Source organism: Triticum aestivum, chromosome 1B (genome assembly GCF_018294505.1).
Source record: "Triticum aestivum cultivar Chinese Spring chromosome 1B, IWGSC CS RefSeq v2.1, whole genome shotgun sequence".
Taxonomy (NCBI): Eukaryota; Viridiplantae; Streptophyta; class Magnoliopsida; order Poales; family Poaceae; genus Triticum; species Triticum aestivum.
This window is the reverse complement of record NC_057795.1, coordinates 264,914,461-264,933,230: the sequence shown is the minus strand read 5'-3', so window position 1 is coordinate 264,933,230 and position 18,770 is coordinate 264,914,461. Positions and strand designations below refer to the sequence as shown.

The window sequence follows — 18,770 nt, the reverse complement described above, 5'->3', positions numbered from 1 at the left end:
AGACGGTGGTGACCGCGGTGGGCTGGGCCGCACAGTGCTGGACCAGCACAGGAGCTGGGCCGGCTCTGGTGGGCTGCACAGGTAAGCTTTGCTCCTTTTATTTTTTTCTGTTCTGTTTTGTTTTTATTTAATTCTTTTGCCACTGTTTTCAAATTTAAACAAATTCAAAACAGTGCCAAATATCCTCTGAATAATTTATGTTGCTAGATGGACTTTTCCAAAAAGCTCATAAAATATTTCAGGGGTATTTGAAATTATATTCTAATTATATGAATATAACTCAAATTCAAATAGCTAAAGATTTAAATTCAAAGTCCCAAAAATAAATCCTTAAAAATGTTCAATATTTTGGTTGGGACCAGAACCCTTACCAAAAATTATCAAACATTTAAGAAGAGCCTTTTGGAGCAATGAATGAGATTTCTAGGGTTTTTGCCCCTCTTTTAGTTAGGGTTTTGAGGCTTCTGAATTCCTCAGTTCAAATTTCATTTGAATTTAAACATGATGCAGCAACCAAGCTAGTACAAGGCCAAGGTAGAGCTAGGGATGTGACAACTCACCCCCACTAAACAAGAATCTCGTCTCGAGATTCAAGCGTAGGGTAAGGTGAAGGAAAACGCAACTAGTATAATCTTCACGATCCAGGGTGCACTTCAATTGAACGTTGATTCATTCACCATCTTTGCCTTGTCGTCTTGCTCTGAGAAATCCTGCCACATGACATGGAGGGAGGAAGGAGACTCTAGAAGGGTCGATCTTCTTGAAGATCGAACAACTCACGGAATGAGACATAGGACCATCTCTCGAGTTGAGACACGAGATACACATCCATAGGAATGGAGTGGAACAGATGACGAGGGTTCACTAGGTGGACCACAATTTCACGCTTAAGAAGGTGGCAATCGATTGTCAACGTAGCGAGGAGTTGAGTTGCCATGATACCACAACGAGACACCTTCGGAACCGTGACTCGTAGATATCTCCCCTTAAGTGGCAAAAGAATTACCTTTGATTCAGAGATCATTGAAACTCTTTGTACCAGCTTAAGGCAAATCATAATCGATCATTTAGAGGGGTTCGGTAGAATGGCATACTCAGACTTGGATGATGTGGATTACCTTGTTGAAGACAACGTAATGGATGAATTTTGCTTATCACCGGAAATGGAAGAGACCCATGGTAGAATGGCACATTGGCGGTGCAAGCTGGGAACAAAATGCAAATGCTGGGAATGATTCTAGTAACTGGGGAGGGGCTCAACAATAGAGAGTTATTCCACTATTGGAATGGTTATAGCATAACCGAGGAAGTTGAGAGCAAACCTAGTTAGTGTCGACGGTAACACGTAGCGCTTGTGCGTGCTCTCAAGAACTTGAGCAATTCCACAATCATCAAGGTTTTACCAATATCCGTGTCAAGGATCCTGGCAACACAACTTGCTACCACGATGAATGATGATGGATGATGCAGATGCAAAGGAAGATAACACCTTCTCAAATTTCACCCCTGGCGGGGCCAAGGAGATAAAATCTGGATGATCGACCCAGAGACATTTAGCACTCCGCTTCTAATGTTCTCCTTGATGTGCTAGGGTAACCCATTCATAGATATGGTTTGATATCTAGAACATCAAGTAAAGGTCGGACTTCGGGAGCAATAGAATCCATAAGAAACAGTTACGGAGGTAAATCCTACGAAATCCTTATGGGGAGGTGGCCAACTTCATCAATCAAGATATTATAATAACAGGTCTTCCGGCTGGGTGTGTTGGCCACGACATCCACTTTACCGGTTATCGCGCGACCAATATTATAATTCTTGGGAAATATTCCAACCATCATATCTGCCTGAGATTCAGATCTGGTTGGTGTCAGGATATTCCAGACTCATCAAGTCTAGGAAGAAAAACGGAAGTTTGCAACACAAATCGACGAGATGACGTTGCGAGATTCTCGGGAAATGAATTACGATAGCAAGCTCCAAAACATGAGCTGGTTCTGCTACAACATGTGAACACGTTGTCCCAGACAAGCATGACCACAAAGTAGTCTTATAATAAAACACTACCGAGTTCAGGAGGGGGAACCATCATTAATGACATCGAAGTCTCCACGCGTGGAAGTCCAAAGAGTTCACCTTGGACAGACTCCTTTATCTTTGAACAACTCAATCAGTGGCTTGGTGTGCTAGGATATACATATAGAATGAAGGTTGCAAGTCTTCAAACCACAGAATTCTTCGCACGTGTGCATGACTGATTTGGAATGATTCCAAGAAAACAACATTGACTTTCTCGAATCCACGGCGGCAACTTGCATCAGATGCACATGAATTAACGGAAGTCACTACCTTCATCCAAACATATGCTTCATGAGCTAGCATGAACAAATGCTTTCAAAAATTTCCAACACTAGCTTAATGTCCAACAAAATTATGGAGGAGATAAGGATGTTGTCAATGGGCTCAACAACAATTCATCTGGGTTTCCTTTTAAAAGGAATTCCATAGTTAAGTGAACAAGTGATAGCATTGGTCAGGCCAAAGATGTAATGGTGTATGCTCGAGGGATCAACCACGAACAAGACAACATTACGAGCATCATTGGTATTGATTTGATTTGACGATAGCCCACACTCAAATCAAAGGATTGATAAGGCAATAGGTCCAGCAACTGATCACAGGGACCAACTGATGAAGATATCATCTTTCTTCAACACACACTACACAAGAATATCCCTTTGGGACGAACTAAGTCAGGCAAGCTTTTATCTTCCAACTCTCCAAGTTGTTGTCTAGCTTAACCAACTAGCTCTGGGATATCTAACACCGATTCTTGGAGAGAAGGTGGTTCACAAGAAACCAACTTGATCACGAGCTTAACACAGCGGTCAGGTGACAACCTGGTAATACTTCCGAGAAGATATTCGGAAAATCACGAACCACCGGTATGTTACTAAGCTCGAGAACAATCTTGCTTTTCAGGGCAGGACGATATGATCAATAGAGTAAGGATTTGAGATAATCCTAACTCATCGATCGAGGAGTGAACCAGGAGAGTGGACTAGGTAGCACGATCAATCTTAGAATGATGATTCTATAGCCAACACACTAAGAATGAAATTATTGTCCTTTAACTACCCAGCAACGAGGTTGCTAGGCGTATTGATTTCACACATCACAATTCATTTGTCGGTATTCCGGTTGCATCAACACGAAGACCGAGGAATGACTAATGATGGCAAGATGTATCACTGTACCAAGAGTTCATAGGATGGGGTGCAATTCCTATAACAATCCCGATTTAAAGATGGTAATACTCCAAGGTAGAACAGAACGAAAGCTGGATTAGCAATTAGATCTGCGGAGCACAACTTCTTTGACCCAATCCTGGATATGGAAGAGGTACTGGAGTTTGTTTCTCCTAGTCATTCTGAATGGAATGGCTTGACGGACCACAAGAGTAATAGGCATCGATGAACGAAGGCACACATAATCTTGACTATCAATTGATAAACGGAGGTCAGAAGACAACTAAAGAGAACAACTCAAAGGAACATATAATTTTCTGAGTTGTGGATGCATAGATTGGTATGTCGAACGAATTCCACATGTTTCTTCCGGATAACCCATGCAGAAAAGTAGATCTGGCAGAGTCACAATATATAACGGAGAACTCATCAAGAATAATCCTGTTGTGATATTTCAGTTCAACGAGGAACTTCTGCCATAAGTAGTTCATGGTATTTGGAAGAAGAAGATACCACGGACTTTAAGGACTATCGCAAAGGTTACTAATAACCTAAGGGAGCTAGCAATTCCTATCAACATGAAGTAAGTAGGGTGAATCTCGGGTTCAAAACCCAAGGAGTAGAATACCTACTACTAAGTAGCATCACGGGATGCTTTCGAGAATAAAAGCCAGAATCATCACACTGGGGATCACAAAACATTGCTAGATTACTAGGTGACTCCCTAAACACCTAGGGCCATAATAGTATCTCCAACATATATGTCAAGGTAACGGAGTACCTCAACTCACTGATTAGTGTGGTTAATCTGGCCCATGGGAACATTGAAACAGGAAGAAAGGATTTGCAATTGCATCAGACTACTTAGAAACCTGGGATGACTCGGACAGCATAACGGCTGTAAATGCTCAGAAAAGATTTGAGGCATTCACAAAAATGGTGGCATAACCACTCAGAAGCACAATATCAAAGTCTCGAGATCAACAATTAACATACGGAAGTAGTAGAAACTGAACCCAAGCTTAAATCCAACAATCTTATAAGTCTTCGGATTAGTAACACGTGATCCTGATGGAAAGAAGAGATAGCCTAGTTCTTAATCCCCGCAGGAAAGATAAGATGACTCAGATCAGAAGGCATAAGGTATAAGGAGTAAAAAGAGCCTTACGTTCCATCCCACAATCAATTCCCTTATATAACTAAAGAATTTCTAGACTCAACTTCGACCAGTTTGGCTTGGTAATCCTACAGGCAGTCAAGCTCTGATACCAACGCTGTCAGGACCCCGACTCGATGTCACATCGATCTAGCCGGTAACACCTCATATTACTTTGCGGCCTCACGCACGGTATCCCACGGGTGTCGCCTTACCTTTGCCCGGGACCGTTTGCGCCTTTTGGCTCACGTATATGATAGTGTCGCTAGCATCCATATGATAAGGAGCCCGGGCTGACATGGCTAGTCGTAAACCCAAAGTGGCACAGACTTACAGGGACAGGCATCCATGACCCAGCTTCGCACGTGTCGGTCATCAGCAAGTGGGTCCGGGCTGTAGCACTGGGCTAGCAGGACTCCGGTAAACCGGGCTGTAGCGGGCTAACAGGACTCCGGTACTCAAAGCGTGACATTTCCCCGAAGGGACAGACACAGGAACGAAGAAGGACACATGCCGGCCAGCCTAAGTGTTCCGGAGCAGTAGCAAGCTACCATGGCTCAGTGGAAACACTAGGAGACATTTCCCGGTAAGAGAGGCTACTAAAGATAAACAACTAGATGGTCAGATCCCACACATACCAAGCATTTCAATAACATACACACAATATGCTCGATATGTGCAATACAACATGGCATCACAAAATGACTCTACGACTCAAGTATTTATTCATTAGGCTCCGAGGAGCGAGACATTACAAACATGGGTCTCACGACCCAACAATCAGAGCATACAAGTCAAAGCACAAGCGGAAGCTATCATGTCTGGGTACAGACATCTATAAATGAAAAAGGCTGAGAAGCCTGTCTATCTATCAGATCCTGCCGGGGCACAAGATCGTAGCTGAGGTAACAAGCTAAACGTCGAAGTCCACGTGGAACTACTAGCGAGACCGAAGTCTCTCTGCAAAACATAAAATAGGCAAACGTGAGTACAAATGTACCCAGCAAGACTTACATCAGAACTATCTACATATGCATCATTATCAACAAAGGGGATGGTGGGGTTTAACTGCAGCAAGCCAGCTTTGACTCGGTGGCTATCCTAAACTACGACTGCAATGTAACTCTTTTGAGGTGGCGCACACGAGTCCACATATTCACCATATCAATACACCACTATGGATCCGCTCCCGTCTCCCTACGAGAACGCCATCCATAGCACTCACGCTTATCTTGCGTATTTTAGAGTATCCACTTTCACTTGTCTATGAACTGATATAAGCAACCCAGAAGTCCTTTTCCGCGGACACGGCTATTCGAATAGATGATGATAACCCTGCAGGGGTGTACTTCTTCATACATGTTTCCACCACTTAGCGTCTGCACACGACATGTGCTCGGCAGACTTCAAGCGAAAGCCGACGTGGGTGTAGACCACGACCTACCTAAACACTCAAGTCTCTAGTCCAGGTTTATCGCCTATTCGGGTTCCATCCATGAGGAGTCCGGCCGAGGTTTCCCATACGGCCCCGAACGATGTGAACAGGGTTCCCGAGATACCTAACGGGTATCCGGTACACCCGGCCACGTACCTACCGCATCACAGCCCACCCCTACGGTCAGCGCTGTCCACGGCCTCCAGCATACTACAAACACCAGAAACTACTTGCAACTCCTGGACAGAGGACAAGGGTGAATAAGAAGTCGAGCGGGGTCATATTTCAGGGCCCAATGTATGGTAGTAACTGAATCATGGATCACAAACACAGAACTCAGTTCCTGAGGACGGCTACAATGAGACAACCCACCATGTACTCCTACATGGCCTCTCACCGCTACCTTTACCAAATCGTGTTCACACACTTAGCTCACACACAGTAGGACATGTTCACACGCCTCTGATTCATCCCCGATGAATCAGACCTGACTCAACTCTAAGCAGTAGCAGGCATGACAAACAAACATGAATGAGTAGGCACAACAGGGCTCAAACAACTCCTACTCATGCTAGTGGGTTTCATCTATTTACTGTGGAATGACAGGTCATGCAGAGGATAAAGGGGTTCAACTACCGCAGCAAGTAACAGATGAATCGGTGTTGTCCTAATGCAGTAAAAGAGAGCAGGAGCGAGAGAGTAGGATTGTATCGGAATGAACAAGGGGGTTTTGCTTGCCTGGCACTTCTGAAGATAACATTGAGTCTTCATCAGTGTCAACGATCACATCATCGGTATCACGTCTATCGAGAGGGGACAAATACCGGCAATACAGAAAGAACACAATCAATGCAATGCACAATATGATGCATGATCATGACATGGCAAAATGAATGTGTTTTGGGCTAATGCAACTAGCAACAGATTAAATGAAGTTGGTTTGAATACAAGATTCAAATTCAAACTCCATATGTGATTATTCAAATGCCATTCACTTCATTTGTCCTAAACAGTAGTGATAAGTTGTTCTAACATGCATGAAAATGGTACAGATGGATTCCTTGAATTTTTCTGATGATTTTTCATATATAATTTATTAAATTTGGAGTTACGGTTAATTTTCTATGAATTTTAGAAGTTTTAGTTATTTTCTGAAATTAATAAATCATTTTAGGATTTATTTAAATTCCAGAACAAATACTGCGTCAGCATGACGTAATAGTGACGTCAGCAGGGTCAAAGGCGTCGACCAGGTCAAACCTGACCAGTGGGGTCCACTGGTCAGTGACCCAGTCAACTAACCGGGTTAGTTAGCCCTAACTAACTTAGTTAGCCGGGCGGGGCCCGCATGTCAGTGGCTCACCTAATTAACTAAATTAATTAACACTAATTAACCTAATACTAATTAGGTAGGCGCCTGGGCCCACACGTCAGGGGTCAAACCCCCGGGTCAAACCCACCGGAGTTGACCCGCGGCTTGTCGCCGGCGACGCCAGCAACGGCGGAGGGCGTCGGAAACGCTCCTTCGGCGACCAAAACGGCGACTGGGGGGCTCTACGCGTAGCTGGGAGTCGCCCGCATCCATTTGTGCAAGCGGCAGGGGCTGAGGTGGCTCGAGCTCACCGGAACGGGGTCCGCGGCGGCGACCGAAGTTCGGGCCAGCGCGGCCACGGGGCTACGCTTAGCGAGCGAGCGAGCTGAGAGGCTGGGCGGGCTCCTGGGAGATCCACGAGCTCGGGGTCGTGCTCGGACGCGAGTTTGGTGACCTGCAACGACGGCGGCGACATCGCCGGCGGAGCCGAGCTCGCGGCTCCGGTGGAATCGAAGCTACAGGGCGAAATCGAAGGGGGAAAGAGGGAGGGGAGGCGTAGGAGCTCACAGCGGTGCCGTAGAGGAGGTCAGCGAGCTCGGGGAGGGGCTGGTGACGACGGGAGGTCGCCGGCGATCTCGGTGGCCCGAGGAGGAAGAAGACGTCGGGGACGGCGCTCCGGGGCTTCCGGCGTCACATGGGTTGGTGGAGACGAAGAAGAGGGTGCGGCGGTTCTTCTGGAGGCATCGGCGAGGCGAGGGGTGGTCGGTGGCCGCGGCGAACAGCGTCGGCGACGACGAGCTCCGCTCGGGCGCGTGCAGGGAGAGAGCAGAGGAGGGAACGGGGTCCAGGGGAAGAGAGGGGAGGTGCAGGGGGCGAGGGGGAGTGCGTGGCGCCCTCGGGTGCCTCCAGCGGCGAGCGGGTAAGCAGGAGGTGGCCGGAGCGTGCGCGCGCGCGTCGGGCACACGCCCTCCTGCCTACTGGCAGGAGGTTGAAGACGGTGGCGACCGCGGTGGGCTGGGCCGCACAGTGCTGGACCAGCACAGGAGCTGGGCCGGCTCTGGTGGGCTGCACAGGTAAGCTTTGCTCCTTTTATTTTTTTCTGTTCTGTTTTGTTTTTATTTAATTCTTTTGCCACTGTTTTCAAATTTAAACAAATTCAAAACAGTGCCAAATATCCTCTGAATAATTTATGTTGCTAGATGGACTTTTCCAAAAAGCTCATAAAATATTTCAGGGGTATTTGAAATTATATTCTAATTATATGAATATAACTCAAATTCAAATAGCTAAAGATTTAAATTCAAAGTCCCAAAAATAAATCCTTAAAAATGTTCAATATTTTGGTTGGGACCAGAACCCTTACCAAAAATTATCAAACATTTAAGAAGAGCCTTTTGGAGCAATGAATGAGATTTCTAGGGTTTTTGCCCCTCTTTTAGTTAGGGTTTTGAGGCTTCTGAATTCCTCAGTTCAAATTTCATTTGAATTTAAACATGATGCAGCAACCAAGCTAGTACAAGGCCAAGGTAGAGCTAGGGATGTGACACCCAATACAATGGCAAATTGTATAGGTGCACTAGTTCGGTGAAGAGATGGTGATAAAAGTGTAATATTCATGGTATAAATATATTTTTATAATCTAAATAAATAAAAACAGCAAGGTAGCAAATAGTAAACGGGCACGAAAACGGTATTGCAATGCTTAAAAATGAGGCCCAGGGTCCGTACTTTCGCTAGTGCAACCTCTCAACAATGCTAACATAGTTGGATCATATGATTATCCCTCAAAGTGCAATAAAAAATCACTCCCGAGTTCCTATTAGCGGAGAAAAAAGATAGGAACCGTTTGTAGGGCACGAAACAAACTCAAAGCTATTCTTTCCGTTCGATCTATTCAAGAGTTCGTACTAAAATAACACAAAGCTATTTTTTCCGTTCGATCTATCCTAGAGTTCATACAAGAATAACACCAAAGGAAATTCAGATTCATATTGCTCAGTCCACACAAAGAACTATAAAGAGACCCCAAACTTTCCGTCGGAGAAAAGATAATAAAAAACATGCATCAACCCCTATGCATAGATTACCCCAATATCACCGCGGGAATCCGCGAGTTGAATGCCATAACACATATCAAGTGAATCAATAGGATACCTAATTGTCACCTCAAGTATTCATATTGCAAGACATATATCATGTGTTATATTCTCTGATTATTTAGTCCGACAAGACAAAACTTTGAAGGGTAAAGATTCAATTCATCATAACAAGAGTATAGAGGGGAGAAACATCGTATGATCCAACTATACTAACAAAGCCCATGATATAGATCACGAGAGAGAGATCAAACACATAGCTACTGGTACAAACCCTCAGCCCCGAGGGTGGACTACTCCCTCCTTGTCGTGGTGGCTGCTGGGATGATGAAGCTGGCCACCGGTGATGATTCCCACCTCCGGCAGGTTACCGGAACGGGTTCTAAATTGGATCTCGTGGATACAGAGGCCTTGCAGCGCCGGAACTTCTGATCTAGGGCTACCCTGAAGGGTTGCTGAATATTTGAGAATTTATAGTGCAAAGAGGGGGTGCGGGAGGCCACCGAGGTGGGCACAACCCACCTGGGCGCGCCTGGGGGCCCAGGTGCGCCCTGGTGGGTTGTGCCCCCCTCGGGGCATGTAACATCCCGATTCTCAGAATGTTCAAGAAAAGGCTTTCCAAAAATCAGTGCGAGAAAATTTCATTTGTTTTATTTGGTAACAAAGCTTAAATTGGACTTTTATAATTTGGAGAATTTAGCTTGATCTAATGTAAACTTAAATTTAACTTGAGTTTCGTTCTTCTCTTTTTGGGTTTTGTTTTTCTCCCTTCAGCATATTAAATTATGCGCATGTGTATTTTTGAAACTTCTTCTGACTGTTGTTGATCTTCTATTCCTTTTGTAGATTGTTCTAAATTCATCAATAATTTTCTGAGAGGAAAATTAATTTCTTTTCCATCTATCAAACTTCGGACAGAATTTCCAAGTCTCAATCCATATATCTCTATTTTGTGTGTATCTTATTTTCTTTTGTCCACCGCATAGGCTAAATCCATCTCTTTCTTTTATTATATTTTCTCTCTCTCTCTCTTTCCTAGGTGCATCCACATTTTTTCTTCCAAACCGAATTGGCTAAGCCCTTTTTTTTCTCCTCCCACTAATTCACTTGGGCCTGTCCGATCTGGCCCACTACCCAGCCGAAGGAGCACCCTCTCAATCTTCTTCTCTGTAAGTTCACCTTGCAAAGAAGAGAAACAGCCACCTACACGTACATAGGAAACTCCTGCATCCTTCCTTAATTCCTCTTTCCTTCCTTATTTCTCTCCACTTCCCATCTTCCAATGCCAACCCAAGAGCTTCTCCTTCCTCACGGTTCCACCCACACTTGAACGTACATGCGCAGAAGAAGCTGAAACGTACAGGCACTAGCACCCCTGATTCTCTCAACTTTCTCAAATCCGTGAGTATATATATGTGTGTGCCCCTTGCTCCTCTTCCACACCCATATCAACTCCTCCCTTCTCGCTTCCTCAATCTCTCCAAAACTCTCTCCGAACTGCTGCTGTTCCATGGATGCCGGTGCTCGTTCCTAGTGGCATAGACAATCTCCATCAGCACCCTTGCGCCCCAAGGTCCCTCTCCACACCAAGGATCCATTCAGAGAAGAACGAACACGTTCCGTCGATCACACATGAAGAATTCCGCATGTTCGTCTACACTGTTCTTCAAGTTCTTCGCGTCATTCTGTCAAACTCGGTGAGCCTCTATCAAATTCATGTTGCACGCGTACTCATCATCATCTACTCTATCCCATAGACATCATCGTTCATCCTATCTAGAGCGTTGCTCGCGTTGATGCATGAATGGATGTCATCAACATGTCTGCGTACTTTTTAGTTCCTCGGATGATGTTGTGTTCAACATATGATTTGCTTCTCATACCCATAGTAATCCCATGGTGGGGTTCGATCGCTAGTTTTATCAATACAATTTTAGTATACATTTTGTAATAATCATTTTTCTGCCAAGATTGAAGTGGGTTTGTTCGTTGGTTAAATTTTGTGTAAATATTTATGCTTGTGATATGCCTAGGAGTGCACGATATTTGCCCCATAATTTTTGTGTGTCATATGACTTGCTTGATTTATTTATTTTACTTATTATAGTTATATATTTTCTATCGTGTGGTACGTAATCGTATAACATAGCTATATACAAGTTTATGAGAATTATTATCATGGGTAGTAGTTGTTCCATGAACTTCTGTGTTGGTTCGATAATTTTTATAAGTTCATGACATGCCTAGGAGTCGTTCCTAATTATTTTATAATTGTAGGAGTTAGTTGTGACTGATTAGATTTATTGTATGTATTTGTTTTATTACCCATTATAGTTTTGTACGTTGTCTTGTCTTGTTATTTTTTTGTACATCATGTAGTCCTCTCTTGTGCATGCCTACAATTTTGTAAAGGTTCTTAATGTTTATAATTAATAGGATTATTCGAATCATGAAATACTTCATATCTTATTTTATTTTTATTTAGCATGGCAATGTTTTAGATATGTTTTCAATATTCATTTACATCCATGTAGTATGTGTGTTTTATATATTTGAAATCATGCCATGCCAGCCAGTCTTTTCTATTGTTGCTAGTTTCTTATCTTATGTTCATGCTTTTGCTTATACTTTACTTGGTAGATATACATGATAGTAGTTTGATGATATTATGCGTAGTTCTGTATCCTATGTCTTTGCAAGTGTAAGTTGTACTCCCTCCGTCCGGGAAAAGTTGCCTCCGACGACATTTTGCGAAAATCACCTCCCCTTTCCTCCGACAAACAACACACTCCCCGCGCCAAAGCCAGAGCTCCCTTGCTCGTCTCCCCCTCACCGGAGCTCCCCCTCGCCGGAGCTCCCCCGTGCCACAGCTCACCTCCTCTGCTCCCCCGCACAGCTCTCCCGCGCGTCGTCGGAGCTCCCTCTCCCCACGCCACTGCCGTGTTGCTTCCCCCCTCCTCGTTCCTCTCATCGTCCCCCCATGGCGAATCACGGCGAGGAAGGCTCGACTTTTTTCGATCTGCTATCCGACGGTGTCCTTCCCCGAGGGCGGCGAGCCGGAGCTTCCCCTGCGCGTCGTCGACCACCTCCTCATTGGCTGGACGCCGTCGACCATGAACCCAGTATTCTCCAAGCGCACGCCGCTGTGTGGGTCGCCGAGACGCCGAGGCCGAGGCGGAGCTCCAGGCCATCGAGGTCGCGTACGCCGCCGAGTCCGGCAAGCGCCGCCAACTCCCAGACTGGTCCAAGGCACCCGCCCCCGCCTCCGTCTGCCCATAGCCCAACCCAGTCCCCTCGCCCCCCTCCTGCCAAGGTGCGGCTCCCCCCTCTTCTTGCCTCCCGCTTTCCCCTTCTTGTACTCCAAAATGCTTCTTTTGAGTACATTAGCTGTCAATTTATACGCGTTTGGTTGATGATTTTTCCGCCGTCTTCCGATTACACCGGCTTAGGAATACGTTACCTGTGTTTGTTTGAGTCAGACCGGTTTCGGGTCCCCTGTAATCGGAAAAGGTTCTTCGTAAAAGCAAAAACAGCAGATACCCTGTGGTATGGAATAACGCCGTTTGTCTGGTATCGATCCCCTCTCTCTATTCTCTGCTTGCGCGATCTTTTCTTCACCACGAGCACCGATCGAGTAGCAGCCTGCAGGACCGGAGATTTTCCTCCCCTTCAAAAACAACACCGGATCTCCATTCGCCGCCGTGAGTCGTCGTCGTAAGCAGCGCGCCAGCGATCTCCCTCTGCCGTGAGCAGCGCCGCTGATATCCGCCACGGGCAGCAGCGTGGCCGATTTCCTTTCTCTACCGTGAGCAGTGGCACCACCATGAACAGCTAGCGCTCTCTGATTTGGCCGCAAGTCATCCCCAGCAGCCGAGCATCTTCTACAAGACCGCCGGCGGCAGACCACGGTTTCCTTTTCCGTTGCTTGAACCAAACACATCGTGCAATCGCTCAGTCTGTGATCTAATACAGCGTATTCTCATTACAGTATTGAATACGTTACCTGCGTCCAACCAAACGCGTCGCTACTCTATCTTGAAGCTTGGGAGCTTCTTTAGCAAGTTCACTGTAAAATTGAGTACAAGATCACGGAAAATTTTCTGGAGTGTATGTTCTGCAGTCACTGAATTTTCTCGAGTGCATGTTTACTGAATTTTCTGAAGTGTATGTTCACTGAATTTGGTTTTCAGTAGTGTTAAGAGTTCAAATCAATAGTGCAGGTTCGTGTACATGGCCACCCCCCATGGATATGCATTGGGGCGCTCCTGGGAGAGAGGATTCATGGCCATCCTAGCTAGCTGCTAGGTGGAGAACGTGTTAGGTTCTTGCTGTCCGTGGCAAAAGCTGGGGCGATCGAGTAGGAGTAGCTAGCAGTGTTGATGGTGTGTGGTGTAGAGAACCATGCAGATGTCATGGGCAGGCACTCATAGTCTAAATTTCATTGATGTCAAATTTTATTTATGTGTCAAGTTTGAAATCAACTTGACTGAACATCAACTTGTTCTGGTTTAGTGTAGAATCACTTAAGTAGATGGAGTAGTTATTTTTTATACTCTCACTGAAGACTGTGTTGCTAAATCGACATCAAGTTTAGGAACAAGTGTGTGTTCCTAAATAATCTTCAGTTTCCACTATATTTACTGTCAAGTCTGAAATTTTGATCTTTACTGTCAAGTCTGATTTGTCTCTGAACATTGGTTACAGTAAATTAGTGGTTAACTGGACATAAGGATTAGATCTTAGCTAGTGCTCTTTTCAGATGGCTTGTTCTCAAAATTTGGTACTCCATTAGAGTAACTTAATTCTCAATATTAACCGTTTCAGTTTCTAACAAGTTTCTTCCATGTGTTCTTAATTAAGTACAGTCAATGATCAAGTGATCTCTTCTCCAAGTTGCCTGAAATTGAATCAGTCATTTAGTTAACTTGGATTTTTTTTCCAAAATCTGTACATTTAGTCAAGTTTCTTCCATGTGTTTTGAATTAAGTACACTATGGGATCATTTTATTTTACTGTAGATTTGCTTGCAACTGGTTTTAGAAGTATTGCTCGTTTTCCAATTTATGCTGTTTTTTGATCTTTTATGCATAGTTTTATTAGAAGTATTGCTTGTCAAAAGAGTGTTTAGAGATTTTAGGGCTATGTCTAGAAAATCATACCAAGAGTACAAAAGATGAAAGGAGATCTTTCTTGTTGTGGCCAAAAGAAAATGGATGGATATACGTAATGTAGGAGGAGGATCATGTTTTCAGTGCCTTAGTACACAAAAGTAGGCAAAGTTTCTGTAAGAATATACTTAAATCAAGTTTATTCAGTTAACTAAATCAAGTTTATTCAGTTAAGGACAGAATTATTTTGATCAAGTAATTACTGTGACAACATTGCAACATTTCTTCGGAGTACATGATCAGTTTTGCCCCCTTTTAGTAAAGAGGTGCAGCAACTTTCTGGGATTTCTGAAACTTTAGTCACCGGGACAATATACAGTCACCTGGGAGTCACCTGGGATTTCTGAAACAATACCACCACTTGGACAATTCAAAACAGTTAACTGAAAGTGTCTAAAACAGTTAAGTGTTTCTGGGATTTCTTTTTTCTTCTGCAAGGCATGATTTATTTTTTCTTCTTCTTTTTTCTCTGGTGTGTCATGTCTTTTTTTTAGACTAAAAGTGAATCAGAGCAAAAATCTTCTATGTCAGTGTGCTAGAAATAACAAGACAAAATTGGACTAAAATGAATGACTGAAATTGGACAATTGGAAACTTTAGGCATGTTTGCAATTGGACAAATGGTGTATAAATCCAAATAAATCAAATAAATTCAAATGGTTCAAATAATCTTAGTTTGCAATTGGAAACTTTAGGCATGTTTGCAATTGGATAAATGGTGCACACTTGTTTATTTCCTCTCTAGTGGCCTAATTCTAGTGGAACTTTGGTTGGTTAGTGCTCTTCTGTTGCTTTTGACTAATCTTAGTTTGACGGACCTGACTTGTGCTCATTTCCAGTGGACTTCACATTCCAAAGGAGGGACAGAATCTGGAGTAATTGATTATTTCCAAAATCTGGAGTAATCTTCTCAAGTTACATGATCAGTTGTGCTTGACTGAAAATTTTCACAGGAAAATTTTGACTGGAGTAACAGAGGCATAACAGTACAAATTACAGGTATAGATTGCTCTGTTCAACAAACTTCCTATCAGTCCAACAATGTTTCTGAATCTAAACTTTTTCAGTTAACAGAACCTGAACCTGAACATGTTCAGTTAACAGAACCTGAACTTTTTAACCTTCCCTCTCCCTTTCAGGCGAATGTGGATGTTGCACACTATTGTGAAGGTGTAGCACTGCCCAGTTAAATTTCCACTTCACATATCTACTTCAATTTCTACTACAAATTCACCTTTTCAACAGCAGACGCGGGGAGAGAAGTCAGACGGCGAGGATGAGCAGAAGCATCAGATGGCGAGGAGGAGCAGAAGCATCAGACGGCGAGGACTCGATCTGGGGGCGTTGGCTTCGCCCAACAGCTGCAGCATCAGAGGCTGGAGGGAATCGCGGCGGCAGCAGAAGGAAGCGGCGGCCGGCGACTTGCCCAAATCCCGCACCGGCGGCCGCGGGCGCGAGGAAGCGGGCAGAGGATGAGGGCGCGGGCCGCACCGGCTAGGGACGCGAGCAGGGCGACGAGGGAGGTGCCTTCAGCCGTGGAGGAGGCGGGCGTCCAGTTGGTCGCCGCGGAGGAGCAGTCACCTCCGTGTGGGCGGCGGTGCAGCTCGCCTTCGTGCAGGCGGCGCAGGCGGGCAGGGGCACCACGGATTGGCAGCGGCGGCGCAATGGCGACGCAGGTGGACGGCAGTGCGCTGGGCTCTACGGTGGCTGCCGACGGCGCCCTGGGCTTGTTCCTGCTGCGGGCCTCTGGAGTAGGAAGAAGCAAAGGGGTAATTAGCAGGAGATTTAAAATCCTAAGGGTTTATTTGCAAAAATCATAATGAACTACGCCGTGGACAACTTTTCCCGGACGGAGGGAGTACTAGATAGGTAACGCAAGTCATCTTTGTTATTCATGCTATGCTATTTCATTGCTTGATGTTGTTGATGCCATGATAGATGTTCACTTGCTTATATGCGTACAATGATTCTCCTTTGTGCCTATATGTCACATATCATGATACTATGGTGTGATATTTATGTTAGTCGTTATCCATCAACTTATGTTGTAGTTATGATTTGAATTGTATCGGGACCATTGCACATGGCTCGTATCATGATCGTCGCTATGCTTAGCATTATAACTTATTTATCTTAATCTTTGATTTGGGGTATGCCTAACCTATACATCTTGTCATGATAGTGATTTTTCATGTCTTATTGTGCTCTGTATGATATAGTTGAGTACTTAGTCCTCGTGCTTCTTATAGATTACACTTGTCTCATGTTAGTATTGTGCATGTTCCATACTTGTTGCAATAGGTCATCAGATGCATATGATAGTTTACCTTTCGTATTAGTTGAGTTGTATCTTCCTCATATGCTTAGGGTGCATAGTTGATTTGTTATTTAAGCATTAAGTGGTAATCTTATTTCTAGTGGTTACTTGAGTACTAATTGTTTAGTAGTAAGACCATGTCCTACTTTAGTATGTTTCCATGATAACTTGTAAGTGTGATGCTTGTTTTATTATATAAGACATCTTTGTGATTTTCTACTCATATGCCTTGTATGAGATGTGTCTTATTATTTAGTTGTTTAATTAGCTTTCACCATAGTGTTGGTTGGCTCTTGTTATATCATGTGTTCTGATAGTTGTTATGGTTGATGTTTGGTTCTACTTGATGTTAACCATTATAATTATTTACTAACATCTAAATATTTATTTATGGTTAATTGTTACTCTTAAACATGCCATGTTCTTTCTTGTGGTTGTTCGTGGTTACATTAGCATGTATTACCATGTCATGTATAGGACAACTCTTATTTATTTGATGTGATGTTTAACTTGTTTATATTAGTTGACATATGTTTGGTTTGTAATATTTATCTATATCATTTAGTTTTGCTTTAGGACCAAATCTAGATCCAACTCAATTCAAGTTGTGGTTGAAAGATGTTTGATTGCTTAACTAGTATGGTTTGAAATGTGTGTTTGTCTTATGGAACACTTGCTTTTCAATTGTTATATAGTTGATGTATATGTTTGCTACTGCTGACCATTATAAATATTTAGATTCTATCTAAGTATTTATTTGTGCTAAACCTTTTACCTTTATCATGCCATGTTGTGATTGTGTAGTTAAAATGCATAGGATGGTTCCATTTCATGTGTGTGGATGCCATTGTGTTTGTTATATACTTGTTTCATGTAGAGTTAGTCGAGATGTGTAGTGGGCACTACTAATGGTTAGTAGCACAGTTCATACTAGAGCGTTAGTATTGATCGCCAAGCCTTCCATAGTTGTGTCATCCTAAACCTTGTCACTTCGCTGATTCCTCTCTACTTACCTCCCTATCGTGAATCTCCATCTCGATCAATATCTTGTTATCCATCCTCTCTTTATTTGTTTTAGATGTTTTGGATTTACTTTTGTTTTGGTATTTATTTGTTTGCCATTTGCTATCGTTACGACGAGTAGGGAGTGACGACAATGTTGGATAAGGACAAAATCAGGTTACCGAAGAAGGACTCAACAACGAAGGCATGCATCCTTCTTTGATCATATTTATCCTATGTTTACAAAATTGCATTGTGTTTTATGGTTACTATATGCATGCTATTTTTAATTTTTGTAGCTAGGCTGTCTATTGACACATTACCTTGCTCCTCTTGTCGCCTATTCATTTGACACCTGAGTAGAATTATAGTATTCCCGTAGAGTAGAAATGGTTAGCCATGCTTATCATATAGGTGCTTTGTTGAATGACCTCCGAGTCGTTGACAGTTGAAACGTATCGCTGAGCTAGGCCAGTTGGCCCTTGTTGATCCTCTACTCTCTTCTACTCTGGGTGAAACTTACCATCTGAATACTGGTGCGGGCGACAGCTGAATCAAGGATTGAAGGAGCGATTGGCCGCCCTTCACGTGTTGAAGGGGGCAATCAGTCGTCCGTGCCGCATGAGGCCTAATAAGTCTTGGATTTGAAGATTGTGATAACAGTACAACCACATGCTATATGGGAACTAAACCTGGGCAAACGTCGGGCCGGGCCGGGTTTCGGGCCGGGCTTGTAAAAGCCCGACCTTCATTTCTCAAGCCTGAGCCCGGCCCAAAGCCCGAAATACTCCATATTTTCAAGCCCGAGCCCGGCCCGAAGTCAAGCCCGAAGCCCGAAAGCCCGGCCCGAATGCTATTTTCTAGTACGCGCACGTGCAAGCCCGGCCCGAAGCCCGAAAGCCCGGCCCGAAATACAGGAAAAGTGAAGCCCGAGCCTGGCCCGAACTATTTTTCGGGCTGCAAAACAAAGCCCGAGCCCGGCCCGAATGTCAAGCCCGGCCCGGCCCGGCCCGGGTTTTTCGGGCCGGGTCGTCGG

The 18,770-nt window shown here is 44.1% G+C and overlaps 1 protein-coding gene across 1 annotated transcript in view; it reads left to right on the top strand.

Annotated features, from left to right (window-relative positions):
* Positions 1-15,532, top strand: part of LOC123078159 (uncharacterized) — a 30,048-nt gene extending 14,516 nt beyond the window's left edge. The window contains exons 2-3 of the mRNA XM_044500564.1: positions 11,979-12,560; positions 15,255-15,532. Of these exons, the coding sequence (XP_044356499.1) occupies positions 11,979-12,560; positions 15,255-15,294 (622 nt within the window). The 3' untranslated portion in view covers positions 15,295-15,532. The remainder of the gene's footprint in view (positions 1-11,978; positions 12,561-15,254) is intronic.
* The last annotated feature ends 3,238 nt before the right edge of the window (positions 15,533-18,770 follow it).